Source organism: Neomonachus schauinslandi, chromosome 10 (genome assembly GCF_002201575.2).
Source record: "Neomonachus schauinslandi chromosome 10, ASM220157v2, whole genome shotgun sequence".
NCBI lineage: Eukaryota > Metazoa > Chordata > Mammalia > Carnivora > Phocidae > Neomonachus > Neomonachus schauinslandi.
Genome location: NC_058412.1, coordinates 116,357,948 through 116,375,963, shown reverse-complemented (window position 1 = coordinate 116,375,963; position 18,016 = coordinate 116,357,948). Strand labels below are relative to the sequence as shown.

The following is an 18,016-nucleotide window of genomic DNA, read 5'->3' as shown; positions in this document are numbered from 1 at the left end:
CAGAAGGTGAATCTTTGCAGAGAGGACTGCCTGGGGGAGGAAAGCCCTGTCCTCCCGCCCAGGTGAGTTTTCCACCCAGAGGTCCCAACAGCCCTGATTTCTTTAGGAGCAGAGAGGAAGAAAGCCAAACCGACCCGTGGTGTAGCTCTCAAGCAGCCAGCTTAAGGCTGAATCTTCTGGATGCTTAGGAAAAACAGCCTCTTATTTTGTGTCTAACTATCTACTTTCAGGAAGCTGGACACTAGGCTCTGAATCTGTTTCTTCAAGCTCTAGGATGGGACTGATATTTGTCCTAATTCACAGGGTGGTGAAGCCCACACTATAAAATACTGTATGAACGGGCTAAAGAAGAAGCCAGAACTGCAGCCCAGGCGTTTACTGCCCGTTTCATGTTTCCCCTCCATGTTTAGTGCAGGAGCCCCTAGGCTTCTGATACCTGAATTTCCTGTTTGGGGGTGAAAAGGTTCTTGGACAGGACAGTCGAGGGAGCATCTTCTTCAGGGAACTTGATGACCACATCAGCCTAAAAAAATAAAGGCAGTTTTTAAAGGCAAGGGCAGAGAAGGGGTTGAAACTCATCAGCAGGGTAGCCTCCTCTAACTCAGATCCAGGACCATAACTGAAAATAGCTCCAAGCAGTCCAATCAGTTCTGATCCATTAGCTGACAAATTGGGGCAGTAAAAATTTCAAGAACAAAACAAGTATTTGTTGAAAATGCTTTTCAGAGCAAGAGTTCCAATTTTCTACTGGTCTGGTGAGCCCCACAGAGCTGCTTAATACAAAAATCCCAGCTGGTATTCAGGCTGTTACAGTTGCAATCAGAAACTGCTTGGTGTCCCTGGGAAGTGTGATTTAGTCACAAAAAAAAAAAAAAAAAGAAAGAAAGGAAGAAAAGAAAATGTGCTCTTGTACAGAAAAGAGCCCAAAGTCCAGGAGAAGAAAAAAAGCTTTGCCTACAATGCAAAGAAATACAGCTGCCCCTTCGTCTTGCAGAGGGAGCGGCCACCGTTCGAGGCCTGCACTTTGGCCTCTGCGAGCTTTCCAACCACCTCCTGCTCTTGACCAGACTCAGGTACTCCAGCAAAATGGACCCATTTAGGTCTCACCGAAAGCACCTTCTGCAGGCTCTTCCCTAACGATCATTCCACGGCCCCCAGATACTACTCTGATAAACCTTGCAATTCTTCAACCCCTAGCTCGAATGTGATCTTTCGAGTTTGTCTCTCATCACACCAATCAAAGGTGAGATATATAGGTGAGAAGCACTATGTAAACTATAACACAGTAGGCAAATGTTGGTTAATAGTTTATGAACATCTTGCATATTCTACAACTCACTATCCCAAACCATCCTGAATTATCACAATTCAACTCTTACCCTCTCCCACCCCACCCTAAGGCTGTACCGCGTCTCAAAGACCGGGGCCTTTATCTCTTACATCTATGGATTCCCTATAGCATTTTGCTATAAAATGAAAACCTCCTTCAAGTGTAACTTTTCTAGAAACTCGCTAGGAACCACGAGGGCAAATTTAGGCTCCATTCACTTTCAATTACTACTTATCAAGCACTAGGTGCCGGGCCATGTGCATACCCCTAAGACTTCTAGTGGAAAAGAGCACAGCCCCTCACCTCACCAGGCCTATTTACTGTCCTGCACAGGCGAGGCTAGGGGGAAAAAAAGCTGTCTCTGTGGGTGGCACAGCCACTCTTGCCTTGGTCAAGGCGCATCTGGGCACATACCACATTCCAAAGGATTGGGTTCTTCAAAGTGGCATCCCCGATGATCAGATAGAGAGTGTAGGTGCCGGACGCAGAGTCAAATTCGATCTTTCTCTCGGAGGTATCCAGTTCAAACTTGTACACATTCTTGCTGTCCGGCTCAGCAACGAACACCACTTCCTGGCCCGTCTTCTGGTTATGGAGTCGGACAAATGTCTGGATGGAACAGTACTACAGTCTTTAATCTGATCATTTCAAAACTCCCTCTGTGCCCAGCACCGAATCAACAAGGCAGCAGCCTGTTGGCTCTTTTGTCGCAGTGGGAGCTCTGGGATCCGCCAGACTTGCCCAAGCAAGAGGAAGGGGTGAGCGTCCCACTCTCGGCTCCAGCCCCGAGAGCAGGGCTCACTTTTTGTTAGTATAAGAAATTTAACTTAGGGGTCCAGCTAATTCTCAACTACTTGGGAGGCTGAATGCCCAGTTTGGGGATGATTTAAGCTCTTTGCTGCCGCTGCAATTTCTTCTTCCTGCCAGCCTTTTGGCCACTTTGCTGCCCAATTAACTTCTTCACCAGAGGGTGAAAAGAAGGGAAATGAGGTGGAACTGTAAGAGGCCCATTTTCAATTTCCTAGTGCCTCCAGCTAAAGATTTAGTGGAAGAGGCTTGGGGATTGATAGCAAGGCAGAGTTCTAACTGAGCAGAGCAGCCTGGTGTCACAGAGAGAGCCCAGGCTCTGAAGACAGGCAGATTTGCATGTTACGTAACCTCCTCGGGCCTTGAGCCCTTCATCTTTACGAGAGAAAGATGGTGGTGCATCTGTGTCAAGATTCACAATGATGAATGCAAAGCATTTAGTGCTGGGCCTGGTATGATGCTAACCAGTCAACAAACAGTAGCTGAGATTCTCGTCAGCGCGATGGTTCAAGTCCAATCACCTTACCCCTGCCAGTGGCACGAGAAACTAAGGCTTCTGCATATTAGAATTGCAGCAAAATTTAACATCCACGCAGAGCTTTTCTCTCAGGTGTTTCGAAATAAAGAATTGAACAAGACAGGTAGATTGGTTCCATTTAACAGATCATAAGGCATGAGGATTAAATGAGTTGCCATGGTCACACAATTCAGCGCTGGATCCATGGGAAAAAATGTAAATCTCATTTGTTACTTTATACCTGGGCAACAAAGAACAACCATCAAAGTATTCAGGGAAAGGGCCCAAAGATGTGAAGCATCCTGACTATGGCAGTCTTGGCCAAGAATGGGATTTAGGAGCCCGGATGCTGCCTGATCTTCCTCCTGCCATAGCCAAGGGCAGGCGGCAGCCAGGCTCACCTGCAGAATGCAGGCTCTACCTGTGAGGTCTCTATGCCATGGTTCTGAGGTATGATCTTGGGTGAGACAAGTATTCAGTTAAAGTCACACTTCCTCACTAACTCTCCCTGTCCTAGCCCTAATCCCACCAATTTAGTCTCGTGATTTCTTCTCTTCACATTCTTTCCTCCCTTGTGCTGTTTTGCTGGCAAATGTCATTCTGAAAAGGAGCTGGGAAATGCTAACAGGTTGAAGTGCTTTGAGCCAGTGAGCCATGGCTAAATGCCCTGACTGAGCTCTCTGGAGCTCTCTGGAGCTGGGGGTAGAGGGGAGAGGAGCAGAGAAGTGCCAGGGTGGTGGTTCTGGGAGCAGCCACTCTGGGGCCCCGGCACATGTGTAACAGTTGGAGCTAGAAGAGACAGAAAGCAAAAGGCTTCCAAGTGAATCCACTCACCTCAGTCATCTGCTCTGAAGCTATCTCTCGGCACGAACTCGAGTCTGCTATAGCTCTTGCTCAAGTATCCCTACAAAGCACCTAAACCAAGGCCACCAGGTCCCATGCTCTTTCCCGTCTTCCAGCAAAGTATTTACCTGAATTTCCCTTTATAATACTGCCATGGATGGGGAAGGGCTGAGAGCAGTTATTCTCGATCAAGGGGGATGACAGAGGTGGGGTAGAAGGTGTCATAGAAGACAAGGGGCCATATCAGATTCTCTGGGGAAAAGGTATGATTTGAAAATCTTTTAAATAATAATTATCATTATTTTATATGAAATGAAAGCTGTTTCTTTCATAATACAAAGCAGACACAAGTTAAAAAGGGCTATTCTTCCGATTCCCACAAACTCTGCTGTGGTCAGAACTAAACGCTTTGGGCCTACTGCCTAGGTTTTCCTTTTTCAAAATTATTTCAATCTGTTTTGTTTTTGTTTTTTTCCTCAGAAAGAAAAAAGCCTCAATTAAGTGCTAATCTGCCTTAAATATATCTTCTCGATACCGGCTGATCTTTTAAAAAGAACGGTGTCTTCCACGTTCAGGGTTACCACCAGTATATGAGGGGACAGTGTCATGTGGGAGAATGTGATGGACCATCAGGGTCCAGAGTGAAGACCCAGAAGCAGGAATTAGGACTGTATACACCACACCAACAACCCTGCCATGCGTTACTGTTGCAGACGAAGAGAAGCACCTGGGCTTTCTCCTGACCTGGTGAGGGGTGAGTTCAGCACCAGTGTTCACATCTACCAGCTGGAAGAACAAAGCAAAGTTCTGGTGGCTGTCTGCGATGAATGTGCCCTTGGCTTTCGCTGGGTAGGTCACCCTGAAAGAGACATGTATACAGCAAGTCTTCAGAGAGGATCTGCAGATCTCTGAGAACGGAATAAAAAAGACAAACGGCACTTCACTGCCTAATCCTCCCTCTCCCACTGGAACACTTTCCTGCTGTGGACAGACAGGAGGAGAGAAGCTGTCTGTGGCCGGAGGGCAAACTGCACTGAGGGAGCCAGGATGAGAAAAGTACAGAATAAACTCCTCGGGGTCTGGGGAAATGCTACATACAAACGCTCCAGGCTTTCCCTTCAAGGACCTAAAGGGCAAGGATGTCAGCTCCACCATGTCAGGCACCAGTGGGGCGCACGCACGCAGGTGGAGTGGAGAGCCGGGCAGGCGAGACCTCCAGGGGAAATCATCATGGCGTTGATGTTGGCAGTTACGTGTGAGCGAGGTTGGGAGATGAGGGGGTAGGAGACACAAAGCAAAGAAGAGCACTCATCCCTTTTTCTTTTTTTTATGCTGTATTTTTTTTCCTGGACACAGTTTCAATGTATTTTTCTGCCTGAAATTGGGTTTTAAAAAGTCATTTTCTCAAAAGGCAGACTTGATGAAAAAACTGTTCTTTCCACAGCCATCTCCTGGGATGGAAGGGTAAGATGGCCTGGGGAAAAACCAAGCCAAATGGCTCTAGAGCCCACACCTGGCTATATTTTATACTTAGGCTTTATATTTACTTGTGAGCAATACCAACTCTTCATTTGTATAGAGGATTAAACTTTGCAAAGCATCCTCACGACATTACTTCTGTGGATTCTCGACAGTGCTCTCATCTCCAACGTCACTGAAGGTAACTAAGCCAGAGGCAGAAAGCCCAGCCCTTTCAGAGGACTTAAAAGGAGTGAATGCTTAGCTTCTAGGCTCTGGCTAACATCTTCTGTCTTCATAATGGCCTTGAGGGTTCACCTTCCTTCTCTGGCAGCTAGAGCCACCTAGGTGAGTAAAGCTGGGGTCCGAACTATACCAGGGGTCTAGATGGGCTCCCCAAAAACAAGGATCTGGGAGAGGGCTGACAAATAGACTTCACACAGTGCTCTGGCCCCCCTCTAATCAACTGCCAACGGTTATCTAGAAGTTGGTGTTAAAAAAAGATTCTGAGTACAGCAGGAGCAAATGCTTTGACTGATGAACGTGAGAAAGGAATTCACAGCCCCAGTACTAGGTATCTGCCATCTCAACTCTAAGGGCCTCTGAGGCCTCCAACCAATTTCAGACCCACTGTGGGCCAAAGTGAGTTGTCATGAGGCCACTAAAAGCAGATTCAGGACTATGAAGATAGAGATTATACCAAAATATAAACACACTGCTTCCTTCATTGACAAAGTCTTGTCTTTAAAAAAAAAAAGAACAAAGTCATAAGAACTAAATAATGTGCTTGGTAGCATAGCTGACTTGGACTCAGATGTTGCCTATTCCATTGTGGACGGACCACCCATATAGACAACCCCCAAATCTGCCAGGATGCTACTTGGCGCAGTGCCAGCAAAACTGGAACCTCTTTAATTGTGGGTGCAAGCTGGGTCGCTGCTGACACAGAAACAGGGCTCAGTGCCTGGGCGTGCTCCTCTCAGAGCAAGCCTGGGCTCCCCCTGTGCCGAGAAGGCACCCCACCTACCGGGTGGTTTTGGGTGCAATGCTCTGATCCTTATCCACAGTGGAGAGATCAACATTCGTGATGCCAACTTCAGTGGAGATCTTGACTCGGAGCTAGAGTGAGACATATGAGAAAATCACCAGGGTCTGCCCGTGGACACTGCCGAGTAATAATCGTTAGTCTCCCCTCCTACCACCGTCATTTCTAAGTCAGAGTCTCCCAAAGAGCCTGAACAGCTGTGGAAGCCCTTCATTGGAGGTTTGAGCTTTGAAACAACCGATGAGTCTGAGGAGCCATTCTGAGCAATGGGGAATGCTTACGGACTGTGTGGTAATGAGAGATCCAAACACCAAGCGCTCCAGAGTCTTTGGGTTTGTCATGTATGCCACTGTGGAGGAGGTGGATGCAGCCATGAATGCAAGGCCACACAGGATGGGTGGAAGAGTTGTGGAACCAAAGAGGGCTGTCTCAAGAGAAGATTCTCAAAGACCTGGTGCCCACTTAACTGTGAAAAGGATTTTTACACTGAAGAACATCATCTAAGAGATTATTTTGAAGAGTATGGGAAAATTGAAGTGATCGAGATCATGACTGACCGGGGCAGTGGCAAAAAGAGAGGTTTTGCTTTTGTAACATTTGATGACCATGACTCTGTAGACAAGACTGTCATTCAAAAATACCATACTGTGAATGGCCACAACTGTGAAGTAAGGAAAGCCCTATCTAAGCAAGAGATGGCTAGTGCTTCATCCAGCCAAAGAGGTCGAGGTGGTTCTGGAAACTTTGGTGGTTGTCGTGGGGGTAGTTTTGGTGGGAATGACAACTTTGGTCGTGGAGGGAACTTCAGTGGTCGAGGTGGCTTTGGTGGCAATTGAGGTGGTGGTGGATATGGTGGCAGTGGGGATGGCTATAACGGATTTGGTAATGATGGAAGCAACTTTGGAGGTGGCGGAAGTTATAATGATTTTGACAATTACAACAACCAATCCTCCAATTTTGGACCCATGAAAGGAGGAAATTTTGGAGGCAGAAGCTCTGGCCCCTATGGTGGTGGAGGCCAATACTTTGCCAAACCACGAAACCAAGGTGGCTATGGTGGTTCCAGCAGCAGGAATAGCTACGGCAGCAGCAAAAGGTTTTCATTACTGCCAGGAAACAAAGCTTAGCAGGAGAGGAGAGCCCGAGAAGTGACAGGGAAGCTACAGGTTACAACAGATTTGTAAACTCAGCCAAGCACAGTGGTGGCAGGGCCTAGCTGCTACAAAGAAGACATGTTTTAGACAATACTCATGTGTATGGGCAAAAAACTCGAGGACTGTATTTGTGACTAATTGTGTAACAGGTTATTTTAGTTTCTGTTCTGTGGAAAGTGTAAAGCACTCCAACAAAGGGTTTTAATGTAGATTTTTTTTTTTTTTGCACCCATGCTGTTGATCGCTAAACGTAATAGTCTGACCATGACACTGAATAAATGTGTCTTTTAAAAAAAAAAAAGAAAGAAAATCACCAGGAATTAATAGGCATATCCAAATTTTCCTCACAAAGATGATCCTAGGATGGGAGTCTTCAATGATTTTAGTAAAACCGACTCAGCCAGGTAGGATGTCCACCTCTCCTATCAACAAGGCTTAAAAGCAACTCCTTGACTCTTATCCCTTCTTTGGCTGTGTTTGGATGGTATGTACTAAAAGGGGAAAACAAAATAGATTTTTTTCACGTGCCCTTTAAAATAAATAAGGGGGAAAACCTGTGAGCAGTAACCTTCAAATAATTCAAATTAACAAGTACTCAATTCTAAGGACGGCTATTGTTTGCCACGTGAAAGACTTTACACAACGGACTTTATAACGACGATTTCATTTAATCCTCACAACTCTCTAAACTAATGCTATTTCAGGTGAGGAAATTAAAGATTAAAAAGATAAAGCCGCTCGCTCAGGTTTAGCTGGCTAGTAAGCGACAGTGCCAGTATTCAAGTTCAGGCACTCTGACTCAGTGTCCATGCTCTCAGGCACCTTGCTATCCAGCTTCCCAGCAAAACTTAACTCTAGGCCAGGCAGTACTGTAGGTCTGCCCACGAAGACATAAGACGCCACGGCTATCATCTGCACCATTCACCAGGTACTTCTGGTTTTCCCTCTGAGCACCGTATAGTTGTACTTCCCTGACCCCTGGAGTCAGGTGTGGCCACGTGACTTGCTTTGGCCAATGAAATGTGAGCCCCCTCAATGGAAGCTTTAAGAGTCAGTGTGTGATTCTCTCCTTTCCTCTGACATGGACATAGACAATGTGCAGAGAGAGGTTTGCTCCTTCAGCCAGGGTCCTGGAGTAAGGACAGCATGAAGCTGAGCCTCCAGCTGACACACTAAGATACCTAGCATGGGTAAAAAAGAAACTTCTGCTGTTCTAAGCTACTGAGACTTGGGGTTTGATAGAAGCACAGACCAGTCCATCCTGACTCTTAGTGTTTGAATTCTATGCGTGCCTTATAAATATTTTCACAAAGAGGAGCTAGCCAACACAATAAACAAGAACTTTTTAAAAATTAGATTAAAATAAGTATAAAATTCCAAGAGGCAGAAAACATTCTAAAAGTCTATTCATGGGACATTTTTAATCTAAAATCTAAGTTTTAATGTGCAAATTATTAAAACCCAAGGCACTTCTTATGTGCAAACATATCCATAAGACTTCCAAATATTTGATAAGCTTGAATGTAATGCTTAAGGAAATCCTTGCCAAATCCACTGGTTTATAGTCTAAATCAGGATCCAGGAATAGAGGGAGAGGGCTGGGCAAATAATTGAAGGACGGCTTTGGCATTTTGCTAAAATGCACTATCAAGGTGTGACAGCCTCAAATCAAGGGCAAAGAAGAAAAATTAAAAAGGGATAAAGATAGCTATCAAGTAATTTCTTTTAACAGCCTTCTCTCCCACCTCCATAATTAACTATTTTGTGATAACGGCCTCAATTATCATATTGAATAGGGGTATTCTGTTTTACTTAAAAAACAACAAAAACAAAAACCTAAAATGTAAAAGATTTATTACCAGAGGCTGTAAGGATATTATTACCCCCTACTTTTGAATATACAGCCACCTATTGGCAGAATTATATTCAGCAGCACTGCCTGTCTGTCACAGAGTCTAGGCAACCGGGTGAATCATGGTGGTAGGGAAGGGAAATAGATGGTCTTCAAGTTGAATAAAGTCCCAAGGAAAGAGCTTGGCGGGGGGGGGGGGGGGGCTCTCCTTCGGCTCTTTGGGCTCTATGCTGAGCAAACAGCTTCACAACTCATAGAGGGCTGAGAACCAGAGCAAACTCTGCTATATAAAACCCAGTGTGGAGAGGCACTGACACCATTTGAAGAAAAACTAGAGTGGAAGGCTCAAGCAAAGAAGCAGTTGTGATTAGGCTACTGATGTTTAGCAAGACACCCCACTAAGATCACTTTCTCTATATCCCCGCTGAGCATCTGGAACACCCAGGTGCAGGGGATATACAGAGATTGGAACATGCACTTCTCGTCCTACAGGGTGCAAAGCTAAATTTTAACAAACCAGGCTGCTGCTTTAATGGAGGGATGTTCCAAGCGCTACAGAAGCACAGGAGAAGGAACTGTGACCTAAGTCAGCCTGGGGGTAGCCCTTGGTCAGGGAATGAGAAATTTGTAGCAGGAAGGTTCAGCAGTCCTTCAGTTTGGGGAGAGGTAGGAGTTTAGCAATATTCCATGCTATCGAAACAATCTGTCTTCACAGTTAACTACTCTGCAATCTTCATCAACATTAACCAGATAATTCCTTCTTCACTTCTTTGACTCATTCTCTTAATGGCTCACTCATTTAATTTGTAAATGTGATCTTAAAATCACTGTCCCACCTAAATGTCCATAAACAGGACACTAGTTACATGAATACACTATGAATTACCATGGAATAATTTAAAAAGACAAGGTAGATGTCTATGGACAGATACAGAGATATTATCACCTACTTTTGAATACACAGCCATCCATGGACAGAATTATATTTAACAGCACTGTCTGTCACGGAGTCTAGGCAACTGGGTGAATTATGGCAGGGGAGTGGCAGAGGGTTGTGGGGGGAGGCCATCAAGTTGAAAAGACCCCAGAGGGGAAAGCTGGGAGCCTCTACTTTGTGACAAGAGCAAAGAATACAGCTGTTTATAGAATAATCCCTTTTGTGTAAACAAGAAAGGATATGCATACATTCATTAATATACACATCCTTCTTTTTCTTAAAATGAACACAGTTAACTGTCAGATTCTTCTGAGGAGAGGAGCTGGATTGAAGGGATGAGAGAAGGTTCTTACATTTTATTGCATACCCTTTTGCACTTTGAATTTTTTTAAACTACATGCATATTTTACTCCTTTTTTGAAAAAATAGGGATTATCTGAGCAATGAGACTGTGTGCCATATACTTTCTTCTTTATAAACATTTTGTATTAAAAAGCACCACTCAATAAATATGATTTGAAAAATAATACTCTCCCTTTCTGTAGATGGGTATATACAGACAGATGTTTAAAGATTTGTGTAAGGCTCCGCAATGTATCCTCATTATAATGACAGAAAAGCCATCAACTTTCTGGGTTTTTACTTAGAATCCTGAGTATAAACTTTCAACAATAACATGGTCACGAAGGTCTGCTAATCAAGATTCAACTGTGTGTTTGTTCTAAAGACATCATAAGCATTCCCAGACAATACACACACGGATGACAAAAGGGCAAATTGCAGTGAACTCAAGTCATTCTGGGCTTGCTCTCAGCACTAATTCTAAAAGGCTCCCTAAGTTAAAGGTTTCTTTGCTGCGGAGAAACACTGTAGGGCTGTTCTTGAACAGCGAACAGTTTAAAAACAAGTCTTTCTGCTCCTAAAATCTTACTACAAATGAGTCTCTAGAAACACTGAAAAGAAAAGCATTTTTTTTTAAAGATTTTATTTATTTATTTATTTGAGAGAGAGAGAATGAGAGCAAGCACATGAGAGGAGGGAGGGTCAGAGGGAGAAGCAGACTCCCTGCCGAGCAGGGAGCCCAATGTGGGACTCGATCCAGGGACTTAAGGATCGTGACCTGAGCCGAAGGCAGTCGCTTAACCAACTGAGCCACCCAGGTGCCCAAGAAAAGCATTTTTATGCTACTCTTTTAAAGCAAATTGAGAAATAAAAATTATTGTAACTTTTTTCAAAGCCGCGTTGTGAAGAATTCAGAGTAGGATCCCTGTGGGTTAGCTGCTTCTTCCTTCATACTAACACTTCAGGATTAGTTTTTATAATAGGAAAGGGACCTATTTAGCCACTTTAAATGCAGCTAAGCTTGCTTTACACTGAATCATACTAGTCCTTTCCTTGCCTGTGCTGCGTACCACATATACCTCAAAAAATGTTTTAACACCAGGAAATGCAGTCTTTCTGCTGAGAGTAATAACCTCCCTGTTTAGCTTATTACTGTCAAAAATAATGGTGCATTAGGGGCAATTAATGCTAATGACAGCTTCGAAAACCCATGTTTCCCCTGACAGCAAGTTCAATGTCAATGAGTGCTATTACAGGCCTTCCACACCAAACCACCGTTAATGCATTCTGACCAATGTCAAGCATCTCTCAGGAGAGTAAACAGGACCTGCTGACCCGGGGTCGCTCTGAGGCTCTGAGTGTGACTATTACTGAAATTACAAAGTAAAGCTGTGTATGTGACAGAGGTCAGAACACATGCGCGCACGCACACACACACACACACACGCATAAAGCTATAACATAATGAAGGAGAGATTTTGTAATGCTCACTTCATCACTGGGAAGGAGAAGGACAGCAATGGCCTCAGTTGGGGCTTATTATCATTGCATGAATAATAGTTACTAGCCATTTCTGCTATTTTGCACTTAGATAATTTTTCCAACAATCACAGAAACACTTGGACAAACACCAGACTTGAAGTTATAAAAAGCCAAGCTGTTACAGTAACCAAGACAGCATAGCATTGGTATAAGTAAAAACTACAGACTAATGGAATACAACTGCAAGCCTAGAAATTAACCCTTGCCTTTATGGTCAACCGATTTTTGATGCCAAGACAATTCAATAGGGAAAGAATGGTCTTCAACAAAAGGTGCTGGGATTTCCACATGCAACAACTGGATTTCCACATGCATAAGAAGGAAGTTGGACCCCTCCCTCACACCACATATAAAAACTAACTCAAAATGAATCAGAAACCTTAATGTTAGAGCTAAAGCTATAAGAGGAGTAAATCTTCATAACCTTGGATTAGGCAACGGTTTCTTAGACACGGCACTTAAAGCAGAAGCAATGAAAGAAAAATAAAGAAACTGAACCTCATCAAAATGAAACCCTTTGTGCTTCAAAAACCAACATCAACAAAGGGAAAAGACAATCTACAGACTGTGAAAAAATATATGCAAATCATGTATCTGATAAGAGACTTGTATCCAGAATATATTAAGAAAGTGTAAAACTCAATAACATAAAAAGACAAATAGCATAACAAAAAAAGGAAAGAAGAGATAGATTGGAAAGGAAGAAATAAAAAGAAAAAAAATTTTAATGAGCAAAGGATCATCTGTATAGACATTTCTCCAAAGATAAACAAATAAGCACATGAAAAGATACTCAGTATCATTAGCCATCAGGGAAATGCAAATCAAAATCTCAGTGAAAGACCACTTCACACCCATTTAGGATGGCCAGAATGAAAAGACAGATAACAAGAGTTGGTTAGGATGTAGAGAAATTGGGCCCTTACCTATCACTAGTAGAAATGTAAAATGGTGCAACTTCTTTGCAAAATAGTTTGTCAGTTCCTCAAAAAGTTAAATATAGAGTTTATCATATAACCCAGCATTCCATTCCTAGGCATACACCTCATATAACCGAAAACAGATGTTCAAACAAAAATGTATACATGAATGTTCACAGCAGCATTATGTGTAATACCCAAAAAAAGTGGAAAAACTCCAAAAGTCCATCAACTGATGAACTGATAAACAAAATGTGGTGTGTCCACACAATAGAATATTACTCAGCCCTAAAAGGAATAAAGTACTCATACATGCTACAACATGAATTAACCTGAAAAATATGCTAATTAGAAAGGTCAGACACAAAATGCTACATATTATATGATCCCATTTTTACGAAATATTCCAAGTAGGCAAACCATAAAGACAAAAAGTAGATTAGTAATTGTCAGTACTGGAAAGAGGATATATTCCTATAGAATAAGGGATGTTTACTATAGACACAGGATTGTTTTCTGGGGTGATAAAAGTGTTCTGGAATTCGATAGCGGTGATGGTTGCAAAACTCTGTAAATATACTAAAAAAACACTGGGGCCCTGGTGGCTCAGTCAGTTAAGTGGCCGACTCTTGGTTTCAGCTCAGGTCATGATCTCAGGGTGGTGGGATCAAGCTGTGCTTCGGGCTTGGCATTCAGCCCGGAGTCTGCTTGAGATTCTCTCTCCCATAACCTCTGCCCCTTATCTCGTGTGCATGCATGTACTCCTCTCCCTCTCTCTAAAATAAATAAATAAACTTTAAAAAATATATATACTAAAAACACTGAATTATATATACTTTAATGGGTTTGTGAATTATATCCTCAATAAAGTTGTTATTAAAAAAAAAAAAAAAGCCAAGATACTTTGTGTAGGATAAAAAGCTCACCCTTCAAAGATGAGTTACCATAGTTCTAACAGCCCAGGAATGTAGGGAAACATCTTTATACATTCCATCCTTTTCTTCTAAAATGGTTTGAGATGGACACTAAGCACTGAAAAAATAAGGCTTGGTCTCTACTCACAGGGAGTTCCCATTCCCAGTCAAATGAAAAAGCAACACATATAAGCAAACAATGGTAATACAATACAATAAGAAAAATTATCAACAGGATATAAAATACTATAGCAACAAAAGTAAACTTTAAGTATATTGAAGCCCTAAACATAAATATAGGGGGGAAAAACCTTAAAAACCGTTAGAAGAAAATACTGGAGATTATCTTTATCACCCTGGAGTAGTATAGGACTTTTTAAAAACACAAAAAGCACAATCTAGGCAAAGACACTTTTTTTGTGTGTGTAAAGATTTTATTTATTTATTTAAGAGAGAGAGACAGGGACAGAGTGAACACAAGCAGGAGGAGTGGGAGAGGGAGAAGCAGGCTTCCTGAGCAGGAAGCCTGATGTGGGGCTCGATCCCAGGACCCTGGGATCATGACCTGAGCCGAAGGCAGATGCTTAACGACTGAGCCACCCAGACACCCCAAGGCAAAGACACTTTTAAATTAGGCTTCACTGAAAATAACTTTTGTGCATCAAAAGATGCCATAAAGCGGGGCGCCTGGGTGGCTCAGTTGGTTAAGCGACTGCCTTCGGCTCAGGTCATGATCCTGGAGTCCCGGGATCGAGTCCCGCATCGGGCTCTCTGCTCAGCAAGGGGTCTGCTTCTCCCCCTGACCCTCTTCCCTCTCGTGCTCTCTGTCTCTCATTCTCTCTCTCTCATATAAATAAATAAAATCTTAAAAAAAAAAAAAAAAAGATGCCATAAAGCAACACTGGGGGAAGATATCTAATGCTTATAACTAAGGGTTAGTTTCCAGAACATAAACAGCTCCTAAAATTCAATAATAAAAAGACTAACAAACCAAAAGAAAAACAGACAAAAGAGACAACAATTCACAGAAAAGGAAAACTAAAAGGCCAATAAACAAGAAAAAATGCTCACTCTCACTAGGAAAAACAGTAAAACAAGACATCATTTTGGAGCACCCCGCTGGCTCAGTTTGTGGAATGTTGGACTCTTGATCGCAGGGTCATGAGTTCAAGCCCCACACTGGGGGCAGACATTACTAAAAAAATAAAACTTTAAAAGAAAAAATAGACACCACTTCATATCCAATCAAATTATCAAAAATTCTTAATACCACATACTGGTAAGAATATGAAGAGAAGAGCAATTTGGCAATACCTAATAAACCTGGAAGCTAAGTGCAACCTATGATCTCACAACTTCACTCTAGATAAACAAACAAAATGTACACAAGGAAACATGTGCTAAGATGTTCACAGCTGCATTGTTTGTAATAGTGGAAATCTAAATGTCTACCAACAGGAAAATAAATTAATAAAAATCTGATTCATTCATAAAAGGAAGACAATTTCATGACAAATACCCGTAGAATGCATATAGTTCTAGTTCTACAGACATAAACGGGACTGTCATAAAATTAATATTGAATGAGATCAAGCAAACTGCAAAAGGATGCATACAATATACAAATTTTAAGAAGATGCAAATCAATGCACTATATTGTTTAAAAATACGTATATGTGTAACAGAAATACAGAAATATCTTACCAAAAAAAGGTGGGGTGGGGGTAGGACAAATACATCAAAATATTAGGGTATGAAGGAGTTGAATGGCTGGTGGGTACATGAGGATTCATTAAATTACTTTCTGTTCTTTTCTGTATATTTGAAATAGTCCAGACTAAAAACTAAAAATAAAAATAAAGTTCTATGGGAGCACAGATGAAGGAAAAACATTTGAACTAGACCTTCCAGCATGAGTAGTTGAGTGTATGAGCAAAGGAGGGGAAGAGCCTTTCTTATGGAGGGAAGCAAGAGCTGAGATCCAAAGACATGTGCCCATCAAGCATATCTGAGAACCAGTATGCAGTCAAGAGCAGCTAGCACTGAGGGGATGGGGACGGACCCACACTGAAGCATGTGCACATGCCTTGTGGAGGACCTTCTAAACCATTCTAAGGTGTGTAGACCTCACTTACAGGCAATAGGAAATCAAAGAAATGTTTAACCCGGGGAACAATGTGATTTTATCATTCTAGCAGCACTTAGGGAAAATTAAATGGAAGGGGCAGAAATTGAAGACAATAGAGGGTGGGGAGCACCGACTCCCACCCAGTGCAGCTGAAAATCCATGTATAACTTTTGACTCCCCCAAACCTGAACTACTAATAGCTTACTGTTGACCAGAAGCCTTACTGATAACATAGTCGATAAACACTTATTTTGTACATTATACATATCGTGTACTATATTCTTACAATAAAGCTAGAGATAAGAAAATGTCATTAAGAAAACCATTAAGAGGGGCGTCTGGGGGTGCCTGGATGGCTCAGTTGGTTAAGCAACTGTCTTCGGCTCAGGTCATGATCCTGGAGTCCCTGGATCGAGTCCCGCATCGGGCTCCCTGCTCGGCAGGGAGTCTGCTTCTCCCTCTGACCCTAACCCCTCTCATGTGCTCTCTCTCATTCTCTCTCAAATAAATAAATAAAATCTTCAAAAAAAAAAAAAAAAAGAGGGGCGTCTGGGTGGCTTAGCTGGTTAAGCATCTGCCTTTGGCTCAGGTCATGATTCCAGGGTCCTGGGATGGAGCCCTGCATTGGGTTCCCTGCTCAGCAGGGAGGCTGCTTCTCCCTCTCCCTCTGCTTCCATGTGCTCTCTCTCTGTCAAATAAATAAATAAAATCTTAAAAAAAAAAAAAAGAAAGAAAACCATAAGAAAGAGAAAATACATTTACAGCACTGTACTGTATTTGTCAAAAAATCCACATGTAAGTGGACCTAAGCAACCCTTGTTGTTCAAGGGCCAGCTGTAGTTAGAAACTCCCTTACCCATCTTGATAGAGAATATAGGGCTCTACCCAACTGGGAACACAGGGACTGAAAAACAAAGGGCTCATGCAAAAGCCATTCAAACATGGAATCAACAGGACTTGGTGACTGACTGGAAGTCAGAAATGGAAAGAAAGAAGAGGTTAAGAACAACTGTGTCCTGGGATGTCTGAGTGGCTCACTTGGTTAAGCGTCTGCCTTCAGCTCAGGTCATGATCCTAGGGTCCTAGGATTGAGCCCCGCATCAGGCACCCTGCTCACTGGGGAGCCTGCCTTTCTGTCTCCCTCTGCCCCAATCCCCCCACCCCTTGCTCATGCTCTAATAAATAAATAAAACCTTAAAAAAAAAAAAAAAAAAAACTGTGTCCTATGGGTATGGCACTTAAACTGGATATGTTGTTATTCAGACTGTGAAGATAGAAGGAAGAAAAGGTTTCAGGCAAAAAAAAAAATTTTTTTTTTAAGGAGAAAGAATGAAAGAAAGAAAAGTCTGCATTTTAACGTGTTCGGCTGCAAATAAGGACCCTTAATGAGACAAGCTAAAATTCAAAGGATCTAGATTTTAAAGGTTCAAGGTGCACACTACAATAGTTTCTATCCAAATTTTGTGTTAGTGAATGGACTAGGATCAGATGTCTCATGCCCAAAAAGGTCAGACATGAGGTAGAGAAAAGGCAGAGATGAGAGTTCCAGAAAATATCTTCCTTTCTGACAAACTTTAAATATAAGTGTTTAATCTACCTACGTTAAGTAATGCCCCACTTTTGAAAAGGTCAAACTTTCCAGCTGCCTTGTCCTTTCATTAAAAAAAAGTGAGTGTCATAGGAGCCAACTTGAGGAGCTTCCTAAAGGTCAAACCTGGGATAATGTGAGCAACAATATAAATGATGATAGGAAAGGATCATAACCTACAGAGTAAAATAAATTTCCATGAGCCCAAAGTGTTATAAATTGAGTAAATAAATAAATGAAGACAGGGTCGGGAGAGGGATAGCTTTTTCTTAGAGTAGAATTCTATTATTCTAGTAGAATTCTAGTATCGCAAACAGTGTAAACTTCCTGGGTCTGATAATTATATAACAGTTACAAGACATTAACATTTGGGGAAGCTGGGTAAGGAGCATTCTTTATACTACTATACTTGGTTAAGTCCATTCCCACAAAGCATCAGATAAATGAGGTATAGTTTTCCATCCTTAAAACCTGAAAACTTGGGGCGCCTTGTGGCTCAGTTGGTTAAGCCTCTGCCTTCGGCTCAGGTCATGGTCTCAGGGTCCTGGGATTGAGCCCCGTGTCGGGCTCTCTGCTCAGTGGGGAGTCTGCTTCTCCCTCTCCCTCTGTATGCTTGCTCTCTCTCTCAAAAATAAATAA

At 42.5% G+C, this 18,016-nt stretch overlaps 1 protein-coding gene and 1 pseudogene across 1 annotated transcript in view; one reads left to right on the top strand and one right to left on the bottom strand.

Annotated features, from left to right (window-relative positions):
- The window catches only part of RPN2 (ribophorin II), a 51,570-nt gene that overhangs the window by 7,268 nt on the left and 26,286 nt on the right, over positions 1 to 18,016 (bottom strand). The window contains exons 10-13 of the mRNA XM_044919041.1: positions 5,983 to 6,074; positions 4,242 to 4,356; positions 1,745 to 1,939; positions 437 to 523 (exon numbers count right to left, since the gene is read on the bottom strand). Of these exons, the coding sequence (XP_044774976.1) occupies positions 437 to 523; positions 1,745 to 1,939; positions 4,242 to 4,356; positions 5,983 to 6,074 (489 nt within the window). The remainder of the gene's footprint in view (positions 1 to 436; positions 524 to 1,744; positions 1,940 to 4,241; positions 4,357 to 5,982; positions 6,075 to 18,016) is intronic.
- Positions 6,259 to 7,127, top strand: LOC123326005 (annotated as a pseudogene).